Source organism: Garra rufa, chromosome 9, assembly GCF_049309525.1.
Source record: "Garra rufa chromosome 9, GarRuf1.0, whole genome shotgun sequence".
Classification (NCBI taxonomy): Eukaryota; Metazoa; Chordata; class Actinopteri; order Cypriniformes; family Cyprinidae; genus Garra; species Garra rufa.
Window position 1 is genome coordinate 28,340,843 of NC_133369.1, and position 23,829 is coordinate 28,364,671.

General features: G+C 37.3%; 1 protein-coding gene across 1 annotated transcript; it reads left to right on the plus strand.

Moving 5' to 3' along the window:
* The first annotated feature begins 217 nt into the window (after window positions 1-217).
* On the plus strand, window positions 218-22,559 carry nbn (nibrin). Its single transcript, XM_073846832.1, has 16 exons — window positions 218-294; window positions 1,200-1,321; window positions 4,347-4,474; window positions 7,095-7,254; window positions 7,382-7,485; window positions 7,613-7,730; window positions 10,144-10,334; window positions 10,778-10,875; window positions 11,133-11,271; window positions 11,488-11,829; window positions 13,284-13,938; window positions 14,040-14,102; window positions 14,799-14,960; window positions 15,067-15,180; window positions 16,474-16,523; window positions 21,850-22,559. Exons 1-16 carry the CDS (start codon window positions 264-266, stop codon window positions 21,875-21,877), a joined length of 2,505 nt encoding a protein of 834 aa, XP_073702933.1. The 5' UTR covers window positions 218-263; the 3' UTR covers window positions 21,878-22,559.
* The last annotated feature ends 1,270 nt before the right edge of the window (window positions 22,560-23,829 follow it).

Genomic DNA, 23,829 nt, shown 5'->3' on the forward strand with positions numbered 1-23,829 from the left:
GTAGTACTGTATGTCCGAATTCATAGTATTTGAAATACAGAAGGCGAGAAGTACGCATCCGATGGACACTTCAGGCTCCAGGAGAGGAGTCGTTATTCGAACATGATGAACTCCAATGAACCGATTCACTGAAATGAATCGAACCTGGCTGTACAAGTAGTACTTTTATTTTGAAACTGGAAGTTCTTACGCCGCACATGATGATGTAAATGTTGAGCGCCAGTTCGCAGTTTAGATTTACAGCCAAAGCGACAAGTATTGTAATGTGGAACCTGCGACCAACCGAATCCGGAGGTAATGTTTTCTGTGCAAATTGAGTCGGTGGTTTAGTGTTTTACTGTACTGCGACAGCAGACATCTGCAAACCAACTGCAAAGCAGTAATAGTAATACTTATCTAATGTGGTCCTGATTACGTAACATCTTTCTGTATATGAAACGTCTTCTAAGGACCTATGAACAGTTTTACCTCATATCTCACGAGGCGTTCATTTCTTTAGTTAAACACTTTTATATTGTAGTTGTTGTTATACATAGACATTAAGAGGTTGGGTACGTAGTTACAGTGTAAGGCTGTGTCATTCAGTATGCTAACATCAAATTTTACCAGGTAAGTTAGTGAGAGTATTTGTTTTCTTTCTGGTCACGATTGTAACTAGAGTTGACCTGTAGTTAATTGGGATCTTGGTTTCACCCTTGTCACAAATGTCAACACTGACATTAAATTTGTAATAATTGTGAATTATGATTTGATATATAAGACATATAACTTAGTTCACCCCAAACATTTAAAAATGTCATCATTTACTTGCCCTCATGTCGTTCCAAACCTGTATGACTTGCTGTGCTGTGGAACACAAAAGAAGATATTTTGAAGAAACCAAGCAGTTTTGGTTCCCAATGACTTCCATTATATTTTCTTAAGTCAATGGGAACTGAAGCTGCTTGGTTACAACATTCTGCAAATTATCTTCTTTTGTCTTCCACAGCTGTTTTATGTGCTCATTTTTATGGAGCTTTGACACAGGCATCATCTTTCTGAGAGGTGTAAAAACACTTGCGTGAATGGTTTATTATTATACAGGCAGATTTTGTTGAAATAATTAGAGCAAACTATTAGAAAATCCAAGTAAATTTCAAGTAATTACTATTATTTGTATAGGTTGGAATGCTTTAATTCAGTTTTTTCTGTTTTTGAAGGGGAAAGTATCGTTCTGCTCCCGGGTCAGGAGTATGTGGTCGGCCGTAAAAACTGTGCGATCTTGCTGTCCAATGATCAGTCCATCAGCCGTGTGCATGCGAGCCTCACTGTAACTGAGCAGGTCAGTAACTCCCCTCATGAGCATCTCCATAATGTGTAAGGGCATCTTCAATGAAGAGATGTTTGGTAGCCCACTATGAATGCTTCTGTACATCACCTCCCTGTCATTCTTATACGTTCTCTAACAAACCACAATGATAGGAGTTAATAGAGCTGCTAAGATAGAAGAACATAAATAGCACTTTTTAAACATGCCTTTGACGTTTATGTGGTTAAAGGAGAAGTTTACTTCCAGAACAAAAATTTACAGATAATTTACTCACCCCCTTGTCATCCAAGATGTTCATGGGGGTCATGTTTCTTTCTTTAGTTAGGAAAACATTTTAGGATTTCTCTTTATATAGTGGTCATCTTACATTGCTGTTTTACCTTTTTTGTAAAGGGTTTTGATCCTCTTTGCACGATCACTTTGTATACACTTGCTCTGTACTTCTGCAGCCATATAGGATGAAGTTGGAGGAGAAAATGAGATGGGAGTTTTTTGACCTACCCTAACTGTCTTGAACCGAAATACACAAGAGTTCATGCAGAGCTAGACATGACGAGCATTTGAGGTTACTTTTTTTTTTTTTTTTTAGAAAATAACCGATTGTTTCGCCTTCTTGGCTGGGATCATTTAGCGCCCTTTAAAGCTGCAGTTAAATTGCATTTTGGAAGTTCAAACTCATAAGCACCATAGAAGTCCACTATATGGAGAGAAATCCTGAAATGTTTTCCTCAAAATACATACTTTCTTTAGACTGAAGAAAGAAAGACATGAACGTCTTGGATGACAAGGGGGTGAGTAAATTATCTGTATATTTTTGTTGTTAACTTCTTTAACAAAGACATCTTGGCTATGATTTTACTTGGAGCATGTCCATAAATATCTTATGTTGCTTAATAAGTCTGTGTCAAAGGCAGTGCTAGGAAGTATTTCATAAAGTAATCAAATTTTAATTTACTAATTGTTTTTGATTATTTTGCTAATTACTTGGCAGAACCGTAATCATGCGTGTCATTATTTTCCTTAGTCATTCTTGCTGTGAAATACTTCAGAATGCAATACATTCTATAACTACTAACTTCTTGGAAGGTATTGAAAAAAGTTTCTACATTACTGAGAATATTGATTTCATTCGAATGGCCTTGTTCAATATGTAATTATATTACAATTTTCACATGTCCATGTTATTATTTTAGTGCTTTGATAGATAATTCATCATCTTTTAAATAATAGAAAGGGTGCTGTGTTATACTAGACATGTGACATTATCACTTTTTCATTTCACAGTAATTGCTGAAGATTTTATCAAATAAAATTGCATCACAAAAACAGACAGAAGAGGAGCAAAAAAGTGACAAAAAGAACCATTAACATTTAAATACAATAAAACAATACACAGTAAACAAATGCTCCAGACCTATTGAAGTGTAAGGGCGCAACTGTGAGAAATGATAATTGAGAATGAGTTAAGCAAAAATCTAGATGGCGTCTAGAATCATGTGGGCAGCGTGCTGACAAGTAGCGTCATTGTGCTTTGGGTGTCCAAAGTTCAAGTCCCGGCACGCCGACCTTTTCCAATCTGATCCTCCTCTCTTTCTCTCCCACTTTGCTTCCTGTCTAACTACTGTTTTATCAAAATTAAGGTATAAAATGCCAAAAATACATTTTGAACAGTAAGATTTTTTGTTTATTTTTAAAGTGTCTTCTGCTCACCAAGTCTGCATTTATTTGATCCAAAGTGCAACAAAAACGGTACAATTTTTTAATATTTCTTACTATTTAAAATAACTGCTTTCTATTTGAATATTTTTTTAAATGTAATTTCTTCCTGTGATTTCAAAGTTAGTTTTTAGCATCATTACTAGTCACATGATCCTTCAGAAATCATTTTACTATTCTTATTTGCTGCGCAAAAAAACATTTTTTATTATTATTATGTTGAAAACAGAGTAGATTTTTTCAGGTTTCTTTGATGATTAGAAAGTTCAGAAGAACAACATTTATCTGAAATTGTAACACACTTTTGATCAATTTAAAGCATCCTTGCTAAAAAAAAACATATTCATTTCTATAATTTCTCTCCCCCTCCAAAATGTATTAAAATTGGTAATTAATTTAAATATTGGTAATAATAATATTAATAATGATAAATGTTTCTTGAACAGCAAATCAGCATATTAGAAGGATTTCTGAAGGATCACGTAACACTGAAGACTGGAGCAATGATACTGAAAATGTATCTTTGATCACTGGAATAAATGACATTTTAAAATGCATTCAAATAGAAAGCAGTTATTTTAAATAGTAAAAATATTTCACGATATGCTTTTGCATCAAATAAAGCAGGCTTGGTGAGCAGAAGAGAATTTTTTTAAAAACATTAAAAATCTTACTGTTCAAAAACTTTTGACTGGTAGTGTAAATCTAACAAAAAGGAAAAAATATATACTTGTAAATAAATATTAAGTTTTGAACTATTTGGTGTTTTTTGAGAAACACCATAGTAAATACAAAAATGTGAATGGCTGTTTGAAAACATGTAAATACTGTCTGACTGGCTTTCTTTTCTGCAATAAGTGTGTGCCAGAAATACAAAATTGGGCAGTGCTTTGTGTAGTGCAGTAACTGGAGAAACAGGGAAATATTGGCATTTCTGTAAGTGCCATCTACTGTCAGAGAGTGAATCTGACTTTTCATTGTGACCACTTGATGGAAAATATGGAACTATTTAAAGAATAAGGTACCTGCAGGTATTTACTGTATTTTGAAGTACTGACTATAACAGTACCATGCATGTTTATTATCACAGTATACCATAATACCAAATAACACTTTCAAATTACAAATTTATTTGTACAGGTTTGTTAAGTCCATTTATTCTTGAGATGGAATTGCATTCTGTAAATGTGTGTTTGCAGGTATCATGCCCTAGATGGCCCTGTTTCCTTTACTGCTATATTTTGGATGGATTAGTTCATGCTGGTGGTTTCTCATCCAGCTAGCTAACAGGGTTCTTTTCTTGTTTTAATGCTGTTGACAGGCGGTCACTCTGAAGGACAGCTCTAAATATGGCACTTTCATCAATGGTGAGAAGCTTGAGACTGGCTCCACAAAGATCCTGCAGACAGGAGACCAAATCACATTTGGAGTCTTCCAGAGCAAATTCAGGTTTGTATGCAGCTACGCATTCCTTTGTGTTATGCGAGATGATTAAAAGCAGTTTATAGTGGTAAAAGCATTTATTGGGCCAAAAATACAAACATTTACCTTCATTTTGTTTCAAGTGCCTGTGGAACTTCTGAATTGTATACTGGTCACTTTTTTGTTGTTACTACAATTTACTCACCCCTATGCCATCCAATATGTTAAAGGTTGTATCAGCGATTCTAGGCTGAAACATAAAGTGTCACTTTCAGCTGACCTTTCTTCACGATCCGCTCGCTGCCTGCCCCATAAATTGTCTGTAAAAAAGCGCGTCTCTGTGGTCAGCCTAGGGTCCGAGATATGCCAAAAAAACAATCGGTGCTACCAACGATTCCACAGAAAAACAAACAGTGTTCCAACCAATCAGCGTCAGGGGGTTGGTGTTGTGGACTTTTGTACTGGTGTAGGGATGTGAGGGAGGCGGAGCGAAAGTCCACAACACCAACCCCCTGACGCTGATTGGTTGGAACACTGTTTGTTTTGCTGTGGAATCGTTGGTAGCACCGATTGTTTTTTTGGCATATCTCGGACCCTAGGCTGACCACAGAGACAGGTTTTTTTTTTACAGACAATTTATGGGGCAGGCAGCGAGCGAATCGTGAAGAAAGGTCAGCTGAAAGTGACACTTTATGTTTCAGGCTTGAAATCGCTGATACAACCTTTAATGTCTGTCTGTCTTCATTTGAAAAAAATAATAAATAAAGATTTTTGAGGAAAACATTCCAGGATTTTTCTCCATATAGTGGACTTTAATAGGGATCAATAAGTTGAAGGTCCAAATTGCAATTTCAATGCAGCTTCAAAAGGCTCTACACGATCCCAGCCGAGGAATAAGGGTCTTGTCTAGCAAAGCGATCAGCCATTTAAATAAAAAAAAAATTATACTTTTAAACCACAAATTCTTGTCTTGCATTAAATTTTTTTTTTACGTGATTACATAATGCGTGAAGTCATGGACGTGCTTCGCAGAGCTAATGAAAGATAACCATTTGTGGTTGGAAAGTATATAAGTTGTTTTTTTTTCTTTAGAAAATGATCAGTCGCTTCACTAGATAAGACCGTTATTCCTCGGCTGTGATCGTGTAGAGTCCTTTGAAGCTGCATTCAAACCACAAATATCGACCTTCAACTTATTGATCCCTATTAAAGTCCACTATATGGAGAAAAATCCTGGAATGTTTTCCTCAAAAATCTTTTCAACTGAAGAAAGAAATGAACAACTTGGATGACATAGGGGTGAGTAAGGCCCAATCCCAATTCTATTTTCTACCCCTTCGCCTACCCCTCGCCCCTTCCCCTTGTCCCTTGAAACAAAGTGTAAAGGGGAAGGGCTAAAATATTTCCCCTAAGAAATGGGACACCACTACAACACTGTGATACGTCATCATACGCTAGTTCCTAATGTTACGTCAGAGGACATGCGCAGATGTTTATCACTCATTCCAAGATGTCAAAATGTTGTCATGTTGCAAAAAGTACAAATGTATGGTGTACGCACCGTTCATTCACATGTGGCCGTAAGCAAAACAAACAACGCATTATCACATGCGCGGCAAATTGCTAATCAGTGTAGTGGTGCCTGGAGAAGTATATATGCTTCATTTGTGAATTTCGTTTTCAACTTTCTATTTGAACGCGTTCGTTTTCTGGATCCTTGGACTAAAATGTTTACAGGGGTTCACTTGTTTAAGAAATTTCTGATCGTAAAAATCAGCTTCTTTTTATTTGTAAGGTATCGTTTTTATTATTATGTACTGATTTTATTATGTTAAATTACTGGTGCGGTGAGCGGGCGCAGGTGCATTAGGCGCAATCATCAAATACATTTCAAAGCAAGCCGGCTCCACGGTCCTGACTGCATCATCACTGCATTTATTGGGTGTTTTGAGCGAATATTTACAATTATTCACATGACTGGATGTGGTGGACTGCCATGATTTTGGCGAATGCAGGACACTGAATAATGCGCATCAGAGGGGATTTAAAAAGTGGAAGTGTGTATACACCGTATACGTTACCTGCGTACACCCTCCACTACACCACCGTTGCAAATTGCCGTGCCACTGGTCTTTCATGTTTCTAACATGCAGTCAAGTGTATATGACATAAAAATATATTTTGTAATATCGTGCAATCAGTGCTATCTGCTAGCAAACTTTAGCGATTTTTTTTGCAAACGTTTATTTACAAAACAACACCATAAACACAAACACAAGATTGAAGGTAATATACATATAATGAAACATTGTCATGAAAATCCTTATTAAAGGCAAAAATTACTTATATTTACGAGTCTGCTTGCTCGAGTGAGCAGCCATGTTGGAAATTTCTCTTAGCCCTTCGTTTGAAGTGAGGTCCTGAAAAATCTTCGTTTGGAGGGCTATCTGGCCCTTCCCCTTACCCCTACCCCTCCAACCAAAAGAGAAATGAGACACCCCTACCCCTTCACGTGAACGCGCCAAACGGAGGGGTAGGGCTAAGTGTAGGGGTAAGGGGTAGAATTGGGATTGAGCCTAAATTATCAGGAAATGTTTATTCTGGAAGTGAACTAATCCTTTAATAATAATCACTTTTTCCCACTCAGTTTGGAGAAAGAGTGTGTTGTGGTGTGTTCCTCATGTGTCGATAATCAAGGGAAAGCCTCCCTCTCTCAAGATTTGCACTCGATTGGTGGGCGACTTGTCAACACTTGGACACTCGACTGCACGCATCTTGTCATGCCCACTGTAAAGGTCACCATAAAGGTCAGGAGGCCACTTAAGCAAATCATTTCATCCTTGAGGGTTCATTCAGTTTTCTGATTAACTGCTAACGAACCTACACTTAAGGTACACTAAAACATCTGCTGAATCAATTTCTCTCTCTATGCAGACAATCTGTGCGTTGCTGTGCTGTCGGCCCATAGTAAAACCTGAATTCTTCAGTGCATTTAGCAAGGCTGTGCAGCAGAAACTCCCACTGCCTAAACCAGACAAGTATGGAGTGTCTCTCTTTCTCTATCATTCACAGTTGCTTGTTTTTTCTATCTATAACAGTGAGCTAATAGCAGAAATTTTGAGTAGACATTATAGTTTAGATGTTGCTGTGTTTTGTGTTGATCAGATTTAGGCCTCAGATTGATGAGCCCAGCCTGGCTAAAGAGGATGTGGATCTGAGTGCACGACCGGAGAGAAGGAACCTCTTCAAGGGGAAAACTTTTCTGTTTTTGAACTCAAAGCAGGCAAGATATTTTTAAATGCTACTAAAATGATCAATTATACTATCACTGTGCATTAAAATTAGGACAGACTCCTCCTCTTTTAAAAACCGTTTTTAAAAAAAAAAAAAAGAAGAAGAAATTAATACTTTTATTTAGGTAGTAGCAAAGCAATAATTGGTCAAACGATTTCTGTTTCTAAATCCGAAGACATACTGTTGTGTAGAGCAGGATGTATAAGTAGATTTGTCTATTGGCAGCACACTGAGATGTGGCTTATTTTACTAAATATGAGGCCAAAGGATTGTGAATTTGTTCTTTTACTTTCATGTTCCTTATCATGTCACATGGCCAGTTGCTATATAAGAAAAAGATGTTACCTTTGAACCCAAGTCTGTGCAGAAGTTTTTTTTTCTTCCACAGCCCACCCACATACTGCAGCAGCTGTGTGTCATTGAGTCTCTACTACCAGACTCTAAAATATCTTCATTTTTGTTGACTTAAGAAAAGACTACTTCATTTTTCCTGTAACATTATAATATCAGTAACAGGCACTTTGACCTTTCTTATCTATTTCATAACTTTTATCTTTTTCCCTAGAAGTGAAAGTTAGACATGTGTCAGGGCTTTAGTCATTAAGCAGTTATATACAGTGAAAAAGTTGGATGTCACATAGGAGTTCCTCCATGCTGTTTTATATTAGTTCAGGAGGTGTAAAACAGTGCTGATTAGCTCGGAGAAAGATCAGACCATGTGAAGTCGAACAGCTGGGAAATTCTCTGTAACCAGCAGGCTCGTTTTTGAGTGAATAACTGCTGATAGAAGCTACAGCAGTGCAAAGGGGTCACATGGTCATTTTCTTTCTTGTGATTACTTGGGAAAAGGTTTTAATTTCTGAAAACCCAGAAAGAAAGGTTTATCTATGTCTTTTTTTAATGTTTCGAAAAAGAGTGTGTTTGTTTAAGTAATGTTATTTTAGTATCATTTATGTAGTATTATAGTATTTATAAATATTTTATTTTATATATTTTTAATATAATTTGTTTTCATTTCAATAGTTTTCATTTTAATTAAGTTGTTAGTTACAGTTGAGGTCAAAATTTTACACCTTTGCAAAATCTGCAAAATGTTAATTATTTTACAAAAATAAGAGGGATTTTTTATTTAGTACTGACCTGAATAAGATATTTCACATAAAAGAAAGAAAAGTTTTTTCAGCATTTTTGTATATTTGAACCCTTTCCAAAAATGATTGTATGAATTTCAGATCCATATTTTCACACTGAGGACAACTGAGGGACTTATATGCAACTATTACAGAAGTTCGAACACTTACTGATGCTCCAGAAGGAAACACAAAGCATTAAGAGCAGGGGTTAAAACATTTTGAATTTGAAGATCAGGGTAAATGTAACTTATTTTGTCTTTTGGGAAACATGTAAGAATCTTCTGTAGCTTCTGAAGGGCAGTACTAAATGAATCAAAAACATGGTATTTAGGCAAAATAAGAAAAATGTACACATCTTCATTCTTTTCAAAAGTTTACACCCCTGGTTCTTAATGCTTTGTGTTTCTTTCTAAAGCATCCTTGAGCATTTGAACCTTCTGTAATAGTTGCATATGAGTCCCTCAGTTGTCCTCAGTGTGAAAAGGTGGATCTCAAAATCATACAGTTTAATTGTTCAGGACAAGCAAAGGACTCATGAACAAATATCACCAAAAAACTAAAACAAAAACAAGCTGTGGATCATTCAGGTAACAACACAGTATTAAGAATCAAGTGTATGTAAACCTTTGGACAGGGTCATTTTTATAAATTCAACTATTAATTTCTCTTGTGGACTATTATGTAAATGTCTTTTATGTGAAATATGTTATACAGGTCAGTACTAAATAAAACATAACACACATGTTGTATGATCCCTCTTATTTTGGTCAAATAATTAACACTTTGCATATACTGCAAGGTGTATGTAAACTTTTGACCTCAACTGTATGTGCACATTAAATTAAACATTTTATTTCAGTTTTTTTGTTTAAATTTAAGTTTTTCATCTTTTTTTGGTTTGGAACATAAACATTACTTTTTTTTACATTTAAAAAGAAAGAAAAAAGAAAGTAGGAAATAAAAGCCAATCTCTACACACAAATATTATACTTTTTATTTCGGGATAATGATGGATGAGTGCTTACTTCCTGCGTAGATGTGTTTCTTAGTAAAACAGGAAGCTTGAGTGGGACAAATTGAAGGGCTCATCCTGTTTTTTTCTTTCTTTCTTTTTAATAACCAGTAGGCTTCAGTTGCTAAATGTAGAAACATTTGCAGTTTCATTTTCTATCATGCTGAATATTGTAATTAGGTTAAAGAAAGATTTAGGAAATCATTATAATCAGTGTTTTATTGTTGTAATCACTGAGGTTTTTTGCATCTTTCCAGATGAAGCGTTTGAGTCAGTCAGTGAGTTTTGGAGGTGGGGTAAGCCAGCTTTTGGACGAGGGCTCTCTGCCCGTTTCACTCTTGGAGTCAAGCAGCACCTGTGTGATCGATATGACATCAGGGAACTCCCAGGCTGTGATCCCTCCGGCCTCCAAGAAGTTGGTGGATTCTGTGGCTCAGATTCTCCGCAGGTGTGTTTGTATTTTTGCTCATGCCCAGTCTTTTCTGTCAGTTCAGACAACATCAATACTAATTGTGACCACAAAACCAGTCTTAAGTCACACATTGTATGGGTCAAAATTATCGATTTTTCTTTAATGCCAAAAATCATTAGGATATTAGGCAAAGATCATGTTCCATTAAGATATTTTGTAAATTTCGTAAATATCAGCCAAATAGTGTCCTATCCTAACAAACCATACATCAATGGAAAGCTTACTTGTGTATATATACAGCTTTCAGATGTTCAGATGCTTTCAGGGTCACAACTTTATTGAATTGTATTGTATTAAATACAATGAAGCTGCTATGTTTTGCATATAATCAAGTGATAAATTGGGCCAGAGCGATCCAAAATGGTGCTACACCAGTAAATTCTCTAATGTCTCTCTTATATTTTCTCTTTTTCACACAGAAACGGCTTGCGCTTTATTGCTGAATCTGAGATCGGCTTGGCTGCCATTCATGTCAATATTAAAACATACTGCAATCCCTGCTTTTCTATGCAATCTGGTGGGTTTACATACACTTATATACACATCCGGTGCAGATGGACTGTTCTAGGTCATTACTCATTCTTAGTAGTGTTCTCAGTGTTAACAATGAGTGAATAATGATGAATACAATGATGACTGATTGTACCTTTTTAATTGTGTGATAAGTGTGTTTACTGATCCTTACTTGGCAGTGAATCTGAGAAGTAGATTTCTTGACTGACGTGTGAACACTGAAACTCGACACATCAATAATTTCGCATCACTTCCTCACAGAAACCGTGACAGTGAAACCAGTCATTGCTGCAGCAACACTTTCTCAGAACACTGCTGTTGATGAGACAGCGCTCGCAGCACCTTCCCAGAATATCACAGCCTATGTGGTCAACACTGAAGTCTCTCAGGACCAGAGCAGGTAGAAGCATGTGTGTTGAATCTTGCAGAATACCTGTTTTAGGTGATGGACGTCACCTAACATCTCCAGACACCAACTACCTCAAAACAACAATCTCACATTTTAGGCAGTGTTCAAACCAGTCAGTTCACAGAGTTTGAAAACCACTGTTTTACAGCAATTCTTCAACATATAATGGTAATCAGTAGTGTCAATATTCAATGTTCACATTTGCAGGGTGGTTACAAGTGAGATCAGTGCAGTTGGTGAGACTCCAGAGAAGACACACCACACAAAGAAGGGCTCCACACTGTCAGCAACAAACAAACCCTCATCCCTCAACCCGGAACCTTCCGCTACTCGCGTTGTCAACGAGACATTGAGGTCATCTGAAAGCTTCAGCGTGGTTGAACCTGAGCAGAGGATGATGAAAGGTTATGCTCCATCGGGTAGGGGTCGAGTTGAGCCTAAAGGTTCTGCGAAATTGCCAGTGCCTCCCAATGCCAGCACCACATTTAAACGGTCTCCCCAGAAACAGACAGCCCTCACAAACTTCTTTCAGCCTTCCAGCAAGAAAAGGCAAGTCTAATGCCACTCTGCATGACATAGCATTTTAAAAAAGCATTTTCCAATTGAAAATATTTTCAAAGGGATAGCTCACCAAAAAATGAAAGTTCTGTCATTAATTACTCACCCTCATGTTGTCCCAAACCCGTGAGACCTGCGTTCAGCTTCAGAACACAAATTAAGATATTTTAAATAAAATCCGAGAGCTTTCTGACCACGTTCAAGGCCCAGAAAGGTAGTAAAGACATTGTTAAAATAGTCTGTGACTTCAGTGGTTCAACTTCAAATTTTATGAAGTTCCGAGAATAAATTTCGTGCGCAAAAAAAAGCAATTTGTCCTATTTTTTTGTCAATAGTGAGATTAAAATAATATTTTTATTTTGTTTATTTAGATATTTAAATTTTTCAGTAATATTTATTTGTTAAAAAAAATTTATTCATATAAATATTAGTGGTGGGCCGTTATCGGCGTTAACGTGCTGCGTTAACGTGAGACTCTTATCGGGCGATTAAAAAAAATATCGCCGTTAATCTATTCTCAAAGTTGGGTTGGGAGCTGGGTCTAAACTACGCAAGATATGATGACTTTCACCTTGATATTTTAGCACGGATGACGTATACCTAGTCGAATTGCACTGTAGGGGGTGAGAACGAGTCTTCAACTTCTGTGAAATTACCACATCAAATGAGACGCGCAAACATGAATGCAGCTATGAAGCCGCTTCAGGGCAGGTGCGTTGCTAGACCCTTTTTACTGGGGCACGTGAATTATAATTTACTTTGATAATCCCGAAATAAAGACATTAAACTATATGCAACAACTAAATTGACGCTTCTAAAAGCAACGCAGTTTAACCCAAGACTATGCATGCAGATATCCATGCCGGTGCGCGTCTGTGCAGCACGCGCACGTCGTGCAGCCTTTTGCGCAGAAGTACTTGGTTACACAAGTTTGTATAGGTAATTATGTTGTAAATGCAATTGTCAAGCAGTTTGTGATGCATTTTGGAAACAGGAGATGAGCGCCTGATCTAATGCGCCACCTGGCCCGTTCTCGAATACTTACTTTTAGTCATTATTTGGGTAGCACACATATTCTGAATGCCTTCAGCAGAATTCAAATTAGCCATTTTAATCTAGATTAATTCCAAGATTTAATCTCGATTAAAAAAATTAATCTATGCCCACCCCTAATAAATATATAATGATACTGAAAAGTGACATACAAAAAGATGCATATAGTCATGAAATCAAATACCCTACCAAAAATGCAAAAGAGGTCACAAGGCCTAAAAAAACCCCAGGTATAAGTGCTAATTTATTTCAGCTGACCACTTGTGATCAAATCATCCAAAATGGAAATTATTACTAGGTGAAGAGGGTCATGTGACAATATTTTCAGTAAAAATGTACAGGATGTGACAGTTTTATTAAAATTTATGTTATATTTTTGTTTACGGTGGCAGGCCACGTGAAGACGGTGCCAATTCTTTCCAGTCAGAGTCTAAATTCCTCAGAAAAGACATTGAGGATAAAGAGGATAGAATCCAGCAAAGTTCCTTTGCCAGTAGATCTCACAAAACCTCACATACAGCCCAAAACCAACACAGTTCTGTGTCACAATCCGAGCTCAGTGCCAGTCTGATTCAGGCTTGTGGGTCCAGTCAAAGCTCTAGCAGCAAGAAAAGAAAGGAACCAGAGCAAGAAGCCCCATCAGCCCCTGAGGAACCTGCGGCAGCTGCTGATTTAGAAATGTCACTTGAAGAACTGGAGTCCATAATGTGTGATGAAATGGATGAGCCTCCGCAGGCTGCAGCTAATAAAAAACAACGTCTTGAGTCAGGAACTAACAGCAGAATCAATAACCCACGATTACCGAATCAGCAAGAGGGCACTGAGTCCAACGGCAGAAAAAGCACAAAGAATCAGCAAAGCAGTGCCAACAACGTTCAAAACTTGCAGTTGGACAGAACAGGCCCAGCTGCAACAAATCAGGCCCTTGAGAGGCAGTCAAAGAGGTCTTCCAATCAAACACCAGATCTGGAAGCACATAGTTCAGCAAAGCAGGGGAAAAGACCAGAACTTGAAGAGGTCAAAGAAGAGGAAGTGTCCTTTGTTGTGGTACAAAGACAGCCATAATTTGTTTCATGTATATGTTTTATATATATCTTGTCTGTTTTTAATCTGCAGAACAGCTAGTCCCATGTTTGTTTTTCTTTCAGAATTCAAGGACCCAAAATGGTATTTCTCAACGCTGTGACCCAGTAGTCAAACAGGAAATGCAGGTGAGAGGTTTTTTAGTGACCTACACTACCTAAAATATTTTTCCAGGCTTTCTGAAATGTCATGATCACTGTGTTTACACTGGTTTCTATGGAAGCCTATGTTTCTGCCACTGATTAAAAAATCAGAAATAGTTAATAGTGACTTTTTTTTGCAATTCAGACATTTTTTATATTTTGAGATAAAAGCAAGTTATAAAGTCAGAATTGAAAGATAAACTCGCAATTGCCAGTTATAAAAGTCAGAATTATGACATATAAACTCGTAATTCTGAGAAATGAATTCAGAATTTTGTGATATAAACTCGCAGTTAAGTTATAAAGTCAGAATTATGAGATATAAACTCGTAATTCTGAGAAATGAATTCAGAATTTTGTTATCTAAACTCGCAATTGAGTTAAGTCAGAATTCTGAGATATAAAGTCATAATTCTAAGACATGAAGTCGGAATTTTGATAAAAACTCACAATTAAGAGTTAAAAAGTCAGAAATGCGAATTCTGAGAAATTAGCAATTTACCAGAAATGAAGTCATAATTGCGAGACAAAAAGCTTGCAATTCTGAATTTATATCACACAATTCTGACTTTATTACTTGTAATTGCGAGTTTACATCGCTATTCTAAGAAAAAAGTCAGAATTGCAATTATATATAATTATAGAGTATAATAATTAAATAAAATCTCTGTTCATCTGAAGGCCTCAACCTCTAAATCTGGATCTGAGAATGACTCTGAGCTGCCCAGGAGGCTCCTACAGATTCAGTTTAAGTCCCTGACTGTGAGCACATCTTCCAGATCAAAACCCAGCCCACTACAGACCCATGACCCTAATGACAAGAATGTGAAAAGGTTCCGCAAGGTTAGAGGATGCATGATTATGTCAAAGTGTCTGTTTATCTATTTATGTAACATTTTGAATGGCTGTTGTTTGATGTGTACTTATCTGTGTGTGTGTGCATATGTAGACAAATGCCCCTGGATTTAATGGGCTGCCCAACATTATCGGAGGCTCGGATCTGGTGGCTTACAATCGCAGTAAGAACTCTGAACTGGAAGAATGGCTCAGACAGGCAGCAGAGGTGAGAGACCGCAGGAACAAGAAAATAAGTGGGCTAATACGTATATTATATTTACATTATCGACTGATATTAGTTATGTGCACAAATTTATTGCAATAAATTGATAAAAAGTGACAGTAAATACTTTTACATGGTTACAAAGACATACATTTTAACTTGGACTTTCTATTCATCAAAGTATCCTAAGAAAAATCTTGGTTTCCACAAAATATTAAGCAGCACAACTGTTGTCAACATTCGTAATAATAATAACAAAAAATTATTGAGCACCAAATCGGCATTTTAGAATTATTTCTGTCGGATCATGTGACACTGAAGACTAGAGTAATGACTGCTGACAATTCAGCTTTGCCATCACAGCAATAAATTACATTTAAAATGTATTCAAGCAAAAAATATTTTTTATATTGTAATATTTCACAATATTACTGGTTTTACTATATTTTTAATAAAAAAATGCAGCCTTGGTGAGCATAAAAGACTTTCAAAGACATGTAAAAAATTGTAACAACATGAATATTTGATGATAAATTTAATATTGAAATTTTTTTTCAAGTGTAGATTAACTTCTAAATAGATTTCCTCACTGAACTCCACTGTATTTGTGTCATCTTTCCCCCTTAATGTAGTTTTCTCATAACTATCATTGTGATTTCTGTGGAATGTTAAGGACCTTAGATAGCGAGTTGAACATCAACAATGATAGCAGTAACTTCCTTTTTTTCTGAAAGCTAAAAGCAACAATAGAAGAACAACTGAGCTGTCATATACAATCATGCAACACAATAGATGCAAAACGGAAAGCTCTTAAAGGGATAGTTCACCCAAAAGTTCTGTCATTAATTACTCACCCTCATGTCGTTCCAAACCCATAAGACCTTTATTCATCTTCAGAACACAAATTAAGATATTTTTGAAGAAATCCGAGAGCTTTCTGACCCTACATAGACAGCAACGCAACTGACATGTTCAAAGCCTGGAAAGGTAGTAAGGACATCATTAAAATAGTCCATGTGACATCAGTGTTTCAACCATAATTTTATAAAGCTAGGAGAATACTTTTTGTGTGCAAAGATAACAAAAATAACAACTTCATTCAACAGTTTCTTTTCTTTAGTGTTAGTCTTTTGACATATGTTTACGAGAGTACCATAACGCACAACCTTTTATTAAAATACATTAACCTCTGTTAATATTGCTCACGTGCCAGTGGTTGCTTACTCCTGACATGCTGAATAGATATGAATACATCATTTGTGTTCTCATTTCTGGCATTCTCTCTCTTTCATTTAGGAGGAAAAACAGAATGAACGGGAGGAGACTTTGGGAGATGATTTGTTCAGGTATGCAGTCTTTATACTTTTACATGCAGTAGGGCATAAATGGATAAATGAGGGGAGTGGATCAAATGGACAGAATAAACTGGGACGTCTAGTGACGTCAGCGCATTTAGTGCTCATTTGAGCACTGACTGATCTTGTTTGATCCCTGTACAACTCTCAGCCTCATCCAGACACTCGCCACCTGCCTAAACTAACATGACATTCAACAAGACACTGACCTCTGACCCCAGAAAATCAAGGCTTACAATGAGACAATAACTTTTGTGAGGGCTCAGTCTGCAGTGAACTGGCTGAGACCGGTTTAAGCAACGGGATACTCTTACGCATTGAGGCGGGCAGGACAGAGGAATGTCTGGTTCCCCAGTAATGTGCCCTGTTTTGAATCTTTTGTCAAACAGGTGCTCAGATATTTGGTGGTAGACTTGCACAGTGCTCTGACTTTCAAAAGCTCCACTCAACCACAGCAAGTTTCTTTTTCATGAAGTTTCTGAATTCATGAACTCATCAGCTGTATGATTTGGCTGTTGATGAGCTGCTGGGCCTAATCCACCAGTGTCATGGCATCACGCATGAGTTCTTGAAGGGGGGGGTTTCTCCTTTTAGCAGATCCTTCATTTTCGCAGAGCACGCTTGGAAAGTATGACGTCAATGATTTCCCAATTGCTTTTAAGTCATTGTTCACAGTTCAGGTCACGCTGGGCTGCGAAGACCCGTTGATATTTCTAACAAGCTCCTGCTGTTTAAACACACAGTGATTAGGACAGAAAATACAGTGATGCTTTAAGTTAGTGGTCAGTGCCCTGTAAGATCACTTCTTTAGTAGCTTGACTCGTACCAAAGATATTCTATCTATATAAAAAAAAGTGTTTGTGTTTCAAACTTTTTGAATAGCAATTCAATTTCCATGCAACCTAATCGTTAAAGGGAAAGTTCACCCAAAAATGAAGAATGAATGTCTTTCCAAATTTGTAAGACCTTCGGAAGACAAATTAAGGCATTTTTGATGCAATCCAAGAGCTTTCTTACCCTGCGTAGACAGCAATGCAACTGACATGTTCAAGGCTCAGAAGGACAGCAAGGACATTAGCTTTGTTTCCAGCCAAAACTGGAACATCGCATAAAACATTTGCGAATGAAGCACTGTTTCCATCCAACGAGCCAAAGAGAACAAAATCGTCACTTTCTGATAAACTGGCAGTAAATATCACTAAGAAAACTTATAGAAGCCACTGAATAAAATTGTAATTGTAATATATAATAAACTAATAAATAATAAACTAACGCAAACTTTTGAAAATGGGTTTAAGTTTTTAAAAACAAAATGTACGTTTTTGTAAATTATATGTTATTTTATGTTAGCGGAGTATTTCGTACTAGTAGTTTGTCTGGCATGCACAGTACAGTATTTTAAAAGGCACCTATTATGCAAAATCCACTTTTACATGGTTTTTGGACCTAAATGTGTGTTGGCAATGTGTGAGCACAACCATCCTACACTAGCTGTTCCCTTCCACCTATTTTTATGTGCATTTTGGAATTTTGCTTTAAAAATGCTGAATGGAAACACCAAGATGCACACAAATTCTACAAAAAATTAATAATTGAGTAGGACAAACTTTGCATAAACTATGATGGAAGCACATTTACTGAATAAATTCCTGCATGTGCATTAAAGTCATGTGACGTTGTACAATGGGACAGGACAACTTGACTAACCAGTGGACTCATCTCATTGCACAGCATCAGAAATGTTGTTTTGGTTAATCTGAAATGCCTAAGCAGTCTGTCATCAAAGTATTTCTGTATAATTGTCTTAACACGATTGCATTCCCAAACAGCAGGCATCCCCCTTCTAAAGCAGTGCCTGCATTTATTGTTTTGTCTGCTCGCCCTGAGGCACAGGTAGTTTATTCTACATGAAAATTATTATTCGCAAATGTTTTATGCGATGTTCCAGGTTTGCGCATAAGTTAAATTCGCATCTTTGGATGGAAACATAGCTAATGATAAAAATCCACCCACTTCTTATTTTTTTTAATCCCCATTAAACCAAACCAGTCTCATTAGACCTGCTGCTTTAATTCTCATAGCAGTGTGACATCACATTGTTAAGGCCCTGCCCACGTCCGCTGACTGATTGACGCCATATTTTCTCTGCAGCTAGTTGTGTTTGGTTGTATGCTGTCCTCCATTTCTCTGCGCTCGAGCAGCTGTAACGTCGACAATGTCTTGTAAGCACTCCTGGTTTTCTGTGTTTGGATGTAAGACTAAACGTAAGAGTCTTAATTTTCTCCAACATCTGAGCCACTGAGGATGCAGCGGATTATGTTTATTTATGAAGGTAGCTCACCTCAAAATCTACCTAAATGCGTTAATATCTGCCTTTTAGTCCTTTTACTCCAGACTGCTTTGTGAAAGTCATGCCATTATAGTGCTTAAAGGGTTAGTTCACCTAAAAATTTCAATTAGCCCATTATTTTCTCACCCTCAAGGCATACTAGGTGTATATGACCTCCTTCTTTCAGACATTTGCAATTAGAGTTATATTAAAAAAAATTGTTCTGGCTCCTCCAAGCTTTACAATGGCAATGGGGTAGGTGTTTCTCTTCAACAGTCCAAAACAAGTCCAATAAAGTGCATCCATCCTTAATAAAAAAGTGCCTCACATGGCTGAGGGGCGTGAATAAAGGCCTCCTGTAGCGAATTGATTGTTGTACACTGAAGCCGCTCCGGGCGGATGCCATAGGATGTTGGCGTTCAAATGCCTCTCAGAAGTGACGAATGTGGACGTGCAGTGAAGAGAGAAAAACATATGTCCTACGTCATCCGCCCGAGCCGCGTCCGTGTACAACTGTTAACGCAAGCTAGATTAAACTGATTATTACATTTTAAATATGGATATTTTTATTACAAAAACACATCGATTTGCTACAGGAGGCCTTTAATCATGTACTGGAGCCATGTGAGGCACTTTTTATTATGGATAAGGCGCTTTATTGGACTTGTTTTGGACTGTTGAAGAGAAGCACCTGCCCAACTTCCATTATAAAGCTTGGAGGAGCCAGAACAATTTTTAATATAACTCCGATATAATTTGACTGAATAAGGAAGTCATATGCCTTAAGGGTGAGTAAATAATGGGCTAATTTTCACTTTAGGGTCAACTACTCCTTTTATGGTTTTAACCATATTTGTGTGCATATGTTAGGGCTGCACGATTAATCGCACGATGTTGTGAGACTTTCGCTCCGCCTCCCTCACATCCCAGCACCAGTAGGAAAGTCCACAACACCAAACCCCTGATGGTGATTGGTTGGAACACTGTTTGTTTATCTGTGGAAAGGTTGGTAGTGCCGATTGTTTTTTTGGCATATCTCGGACCCTAGGCTGACCAGAGAGACGCGGTTTTTTCACAGACAATTTATGGGTCAGGCAGCGAGCGGATCGTGAAGAAAGGTCAGCTGAAATTGACACTTTATGTTTTAGGCTAGAAATCGCTGATACAACCTTTAATACACCCCGCAAATCACTGACAAGCTATGCTAAATCGCGCTCATAATCTAATGCGAGGGTGTGTATTAATTGCCGCTCCAGCTGAACGCATGTTTCATCCCACTTTTGGTTTGTTTAGCTTCCCATATGTATGGCTTAACACTGGTTCTCTTGCTCTCAGTCATGTTGCTTCTACCAACTGTTTATTGCTGTAGGTATGCAAAGCTAAGATTTATACACTACGCCCTCTTCTGAAGATAAGATGGGAATATGCAGCTCATTTTCATTTAAACCCCAAAAATTACATTTTCAACGTTATAATAAATTATCTGTGGGGTGTTTTGAGCTGAAACTTAAAGGAACACTCCACTTTTTTTTGGAAATAGGCTCATTCTCCAACTCCCCCCCCGAGTTAATAAGTTGAGTTTTACCGTTTTGAAATCCATTCAGTCGTTCTCCTGTTCTGGCGATATCACTATTTATCCTATCCTAATCCTATTAGACCAATAGCATCGCATTCAAAAATGGCCAACGAGTTTCGATATTTGTCTTATTTGGCCTATTTAAAACTTGACTCTTCTGTAGTTATATCGTGTACTAATACCGGCGGAAAATGTAAAGCTGCAATTTTCTAGACGGATAAGATTAGGAACTACACTCCCATTCTAGCGTAATAGTCAAGGAAGTTTGCTGCCGTAATATGGCTGAAGCAGGCGGAGTAATATCACGCAACGCCTGAAATTAGTTCCCAGCTAGTTTAGCATTTGCACATGTGCTGCGTGATATTACTGCGCCTGCTTCTGCCATATTACGGCAACAAACTTCCTTGACTATTACGTCGGAATGGAAGTGTACTTCCTAATCTTATCAGCCTAGAAAATCGATGCTTTACATTTTCCGCCGGTCTTAGTATACAATATAACTACAGAAGAATCAAGTTTTAAATAGGACAAATATCGAAACTCGTTGGTCATTTTTGAACACGATGCTATTGGTCTAATAGGATTCAATGATCTATGCTAAGCTATGCTAAAAGTGATATCGCCATAACAGGAGAACGGCTGAATGGATTTCAAAACGGTAAAACTCAACTTATTAACTCGGGGGGAGTTGGAGAATGAGCCTATTTCCAAAAAAAGTGGAGTGTTCCTTTTAACAGACACATTTTGGGGACACCAAGGCCAATATTACATCTTGTAAATATGTGCCCTTTAAGTCATTTTTCATGGCTCTGTTAGAACTTAAATTTACACTTGCATAGGAAGAAGGTTTAGGCCTTGTCAGGCACAGAAATTGTTGCTTGGATACTGAACCTGGCTAACGGTGGACTTTCAAGTGGTGCGATTTCTCCTGCCTAAGCAGAAAATACACACAGTCGCACCCTCAAATATACACACAGCCACGGCTGTGCGATTTGTCCATCACAACTGTTTGATCTCTGAATCTGCTCAGTCAGTCATGCATGGAGTGGGAACATCACACAGAAAATAAAGAATGAAAAGAAAACAGCACCTCTGTTTTTCCAGCATCTTCTCCAGCTAGCTCCCTCCCTCCCCCCAGGCTAATGAAGTGTCCTAGACATGTTTTATGGAAGGGGATGTCTGGTTTGATGACTTTTAAACAATGTCTGATTTTGTTTTTGTTTTTTTTACAGCGAACCAGTTTGTATCAATTCACTCAGTTATTTAATCATTTAGACACTGGTTACTAATTGTCACCGTAGGGCAGGAATGTTAAAAGCATTTGTGGGAATGATGGTCGGACTGTACAAATTACTTGCTTTTGTGTTGAATCTTTTTCTCTCTCTTTCTCTTTCTTTTTCTTTTTCTCTCAGGTACAACCCTAGAGTGAGACGGAAATAATAGTTCATAATACTGCTACTATCTGTGACAAGATGCAAAGCAAAACACGTTTCCGTTTTTATAAGAGATTTATTTGTCTAATGAAAAATACTCTGTACAAAACATGTATATATTAAAAGTTGAAGTTTTACAAAATCGAGCAGTCGTATTTCACCTCCACGCCAACAATACATCACCTTGTGAAGTAGCTTTGACCATCCTGCATTGAATTAAAGGACTTTCTGATTTGTCGTCTTATGGTTTTGGTTCCTTCAAATGTACTTTCAAGTCTTTTGATGATATATCTACTATCTAAACTGAGATACAAAGATTCCCTCAGCTGTCTAAACTAACAGCATGAATGGCTGAGGTGAAAACTTAACACCACTAGTTCAGAAGTTATTTCAGTTAATATTTCAAAGCAATAAAACATGTATTTGGCACAACAGAGTAAGAAGTAAAATGTTTTATTATTGAGTGCTGCGAAAATACCTTATTGAGGAGTCAAAATCTGTAGCAAATCTTTAAAACATAGCACACTGAATTAATCTACATTTTCTGTAATCCGGAACATTCTTGTTCGTCTAATTTACTTACAAATTACCAGAATGACTGACAAACAACATTGTTACTATAAAGGAAAATGTACTGTATTTCTAAGGTTTGGCACTTGTTTTATGTTACAGTAAAAGACTAAGGTTAATTTTCATCTGGCCTGATTGAAAAGATCAAATGTTTTATTCTTTTAGCAGTAATACAGATTATTTTAGGAGCCTATTATGCAGGCATGGGTACCATAGAATCACTTTTTCACTTTTAAAGTGTTATTATGTGTTCTGTATTACAATATATAGTCAGGTCCATATATATTTGGACACTTGACACAATTTTTATTATTTTAGCTGTTGACCAAAACATTCAAGTTACAGTTATACAATGAATATGGGCTTAAAGTGCACACTCTGAGCTTTAATTTTTAGGGCAGTCTCATCAACTTGGTAGAAAGGTTAAGGAATTACAGCTCTTTAATATGTACCTCCCCCCTTTTTCAAGGAACCATAAGTAATTGGACAGTTGACTCAAAAGCTGTTTCATGGACAGTTGTGGGCTATTCCTTCATTTTTTTCTACATCAATTAACCAGGTAAAAGGTTTGGAGCTGATTCTAAGTGTGCCATTTGCATTTGGAAGCTGTTGCTCTGAACCCATCATGCGGTCAAAAGAGCTCTGCATGCAAGTAAAACAGGCAATTGTTAGGCTTCAAAAACAAAAGAAATCCATCAGAGAGATAGCAGGAACATTAGGAGTGGCCAAATCAACAGTTTGGTGAATTCTGAGAAGAAAAAGAACACACTGGTGAGCTCAGCAACATAAAAAGGCCTGGATGTTCACAAAAGACGACAGTATGGTGGATGATTGGATGATCCCCTCCATGGTAATAAAACATTTTACAACATCCAGCCAAGTGAAGAATACTCTCCAGATGGTAGGCGTGTCACTGTCAAAGTCTACAATCAAGAGAAGACTTAACCAGAGCAAAATAGAGAGGGTTTACCACAAACCCTGCAAACAAGGCCAGATTAGACTTTGTCAAAAAACATTTAAAAAAGCCAGACCACTTCTGGAAAAGCATTTTTTGGACTGCTGAAATTAAAATCAACATGTACCAGAATGACAGGAAGAAAAAAGTATGGAGAAGGCTTGGAACAGCTCATGATCCAAAGCCTACAACATCATCTGTGAAACATGGTGGAGCAGTGTAATGGCATGAGCATGGCTTCCAGTGGCACTGGGTTACTGGTGTTTAGTGATGATGTGACAGAAGCAGCCAGAAGAATTCGGAAGTGTATAGGGATATACTGTCTGCCCAGATTCAGTTAAATGGAGCAAAGTTGTTTGGGCGGCTCTTAATAGTACAAATGGACGATGACCTAAAACATACAGCAAAAGCAACCCAGGAGTTTTTAAAGGTAA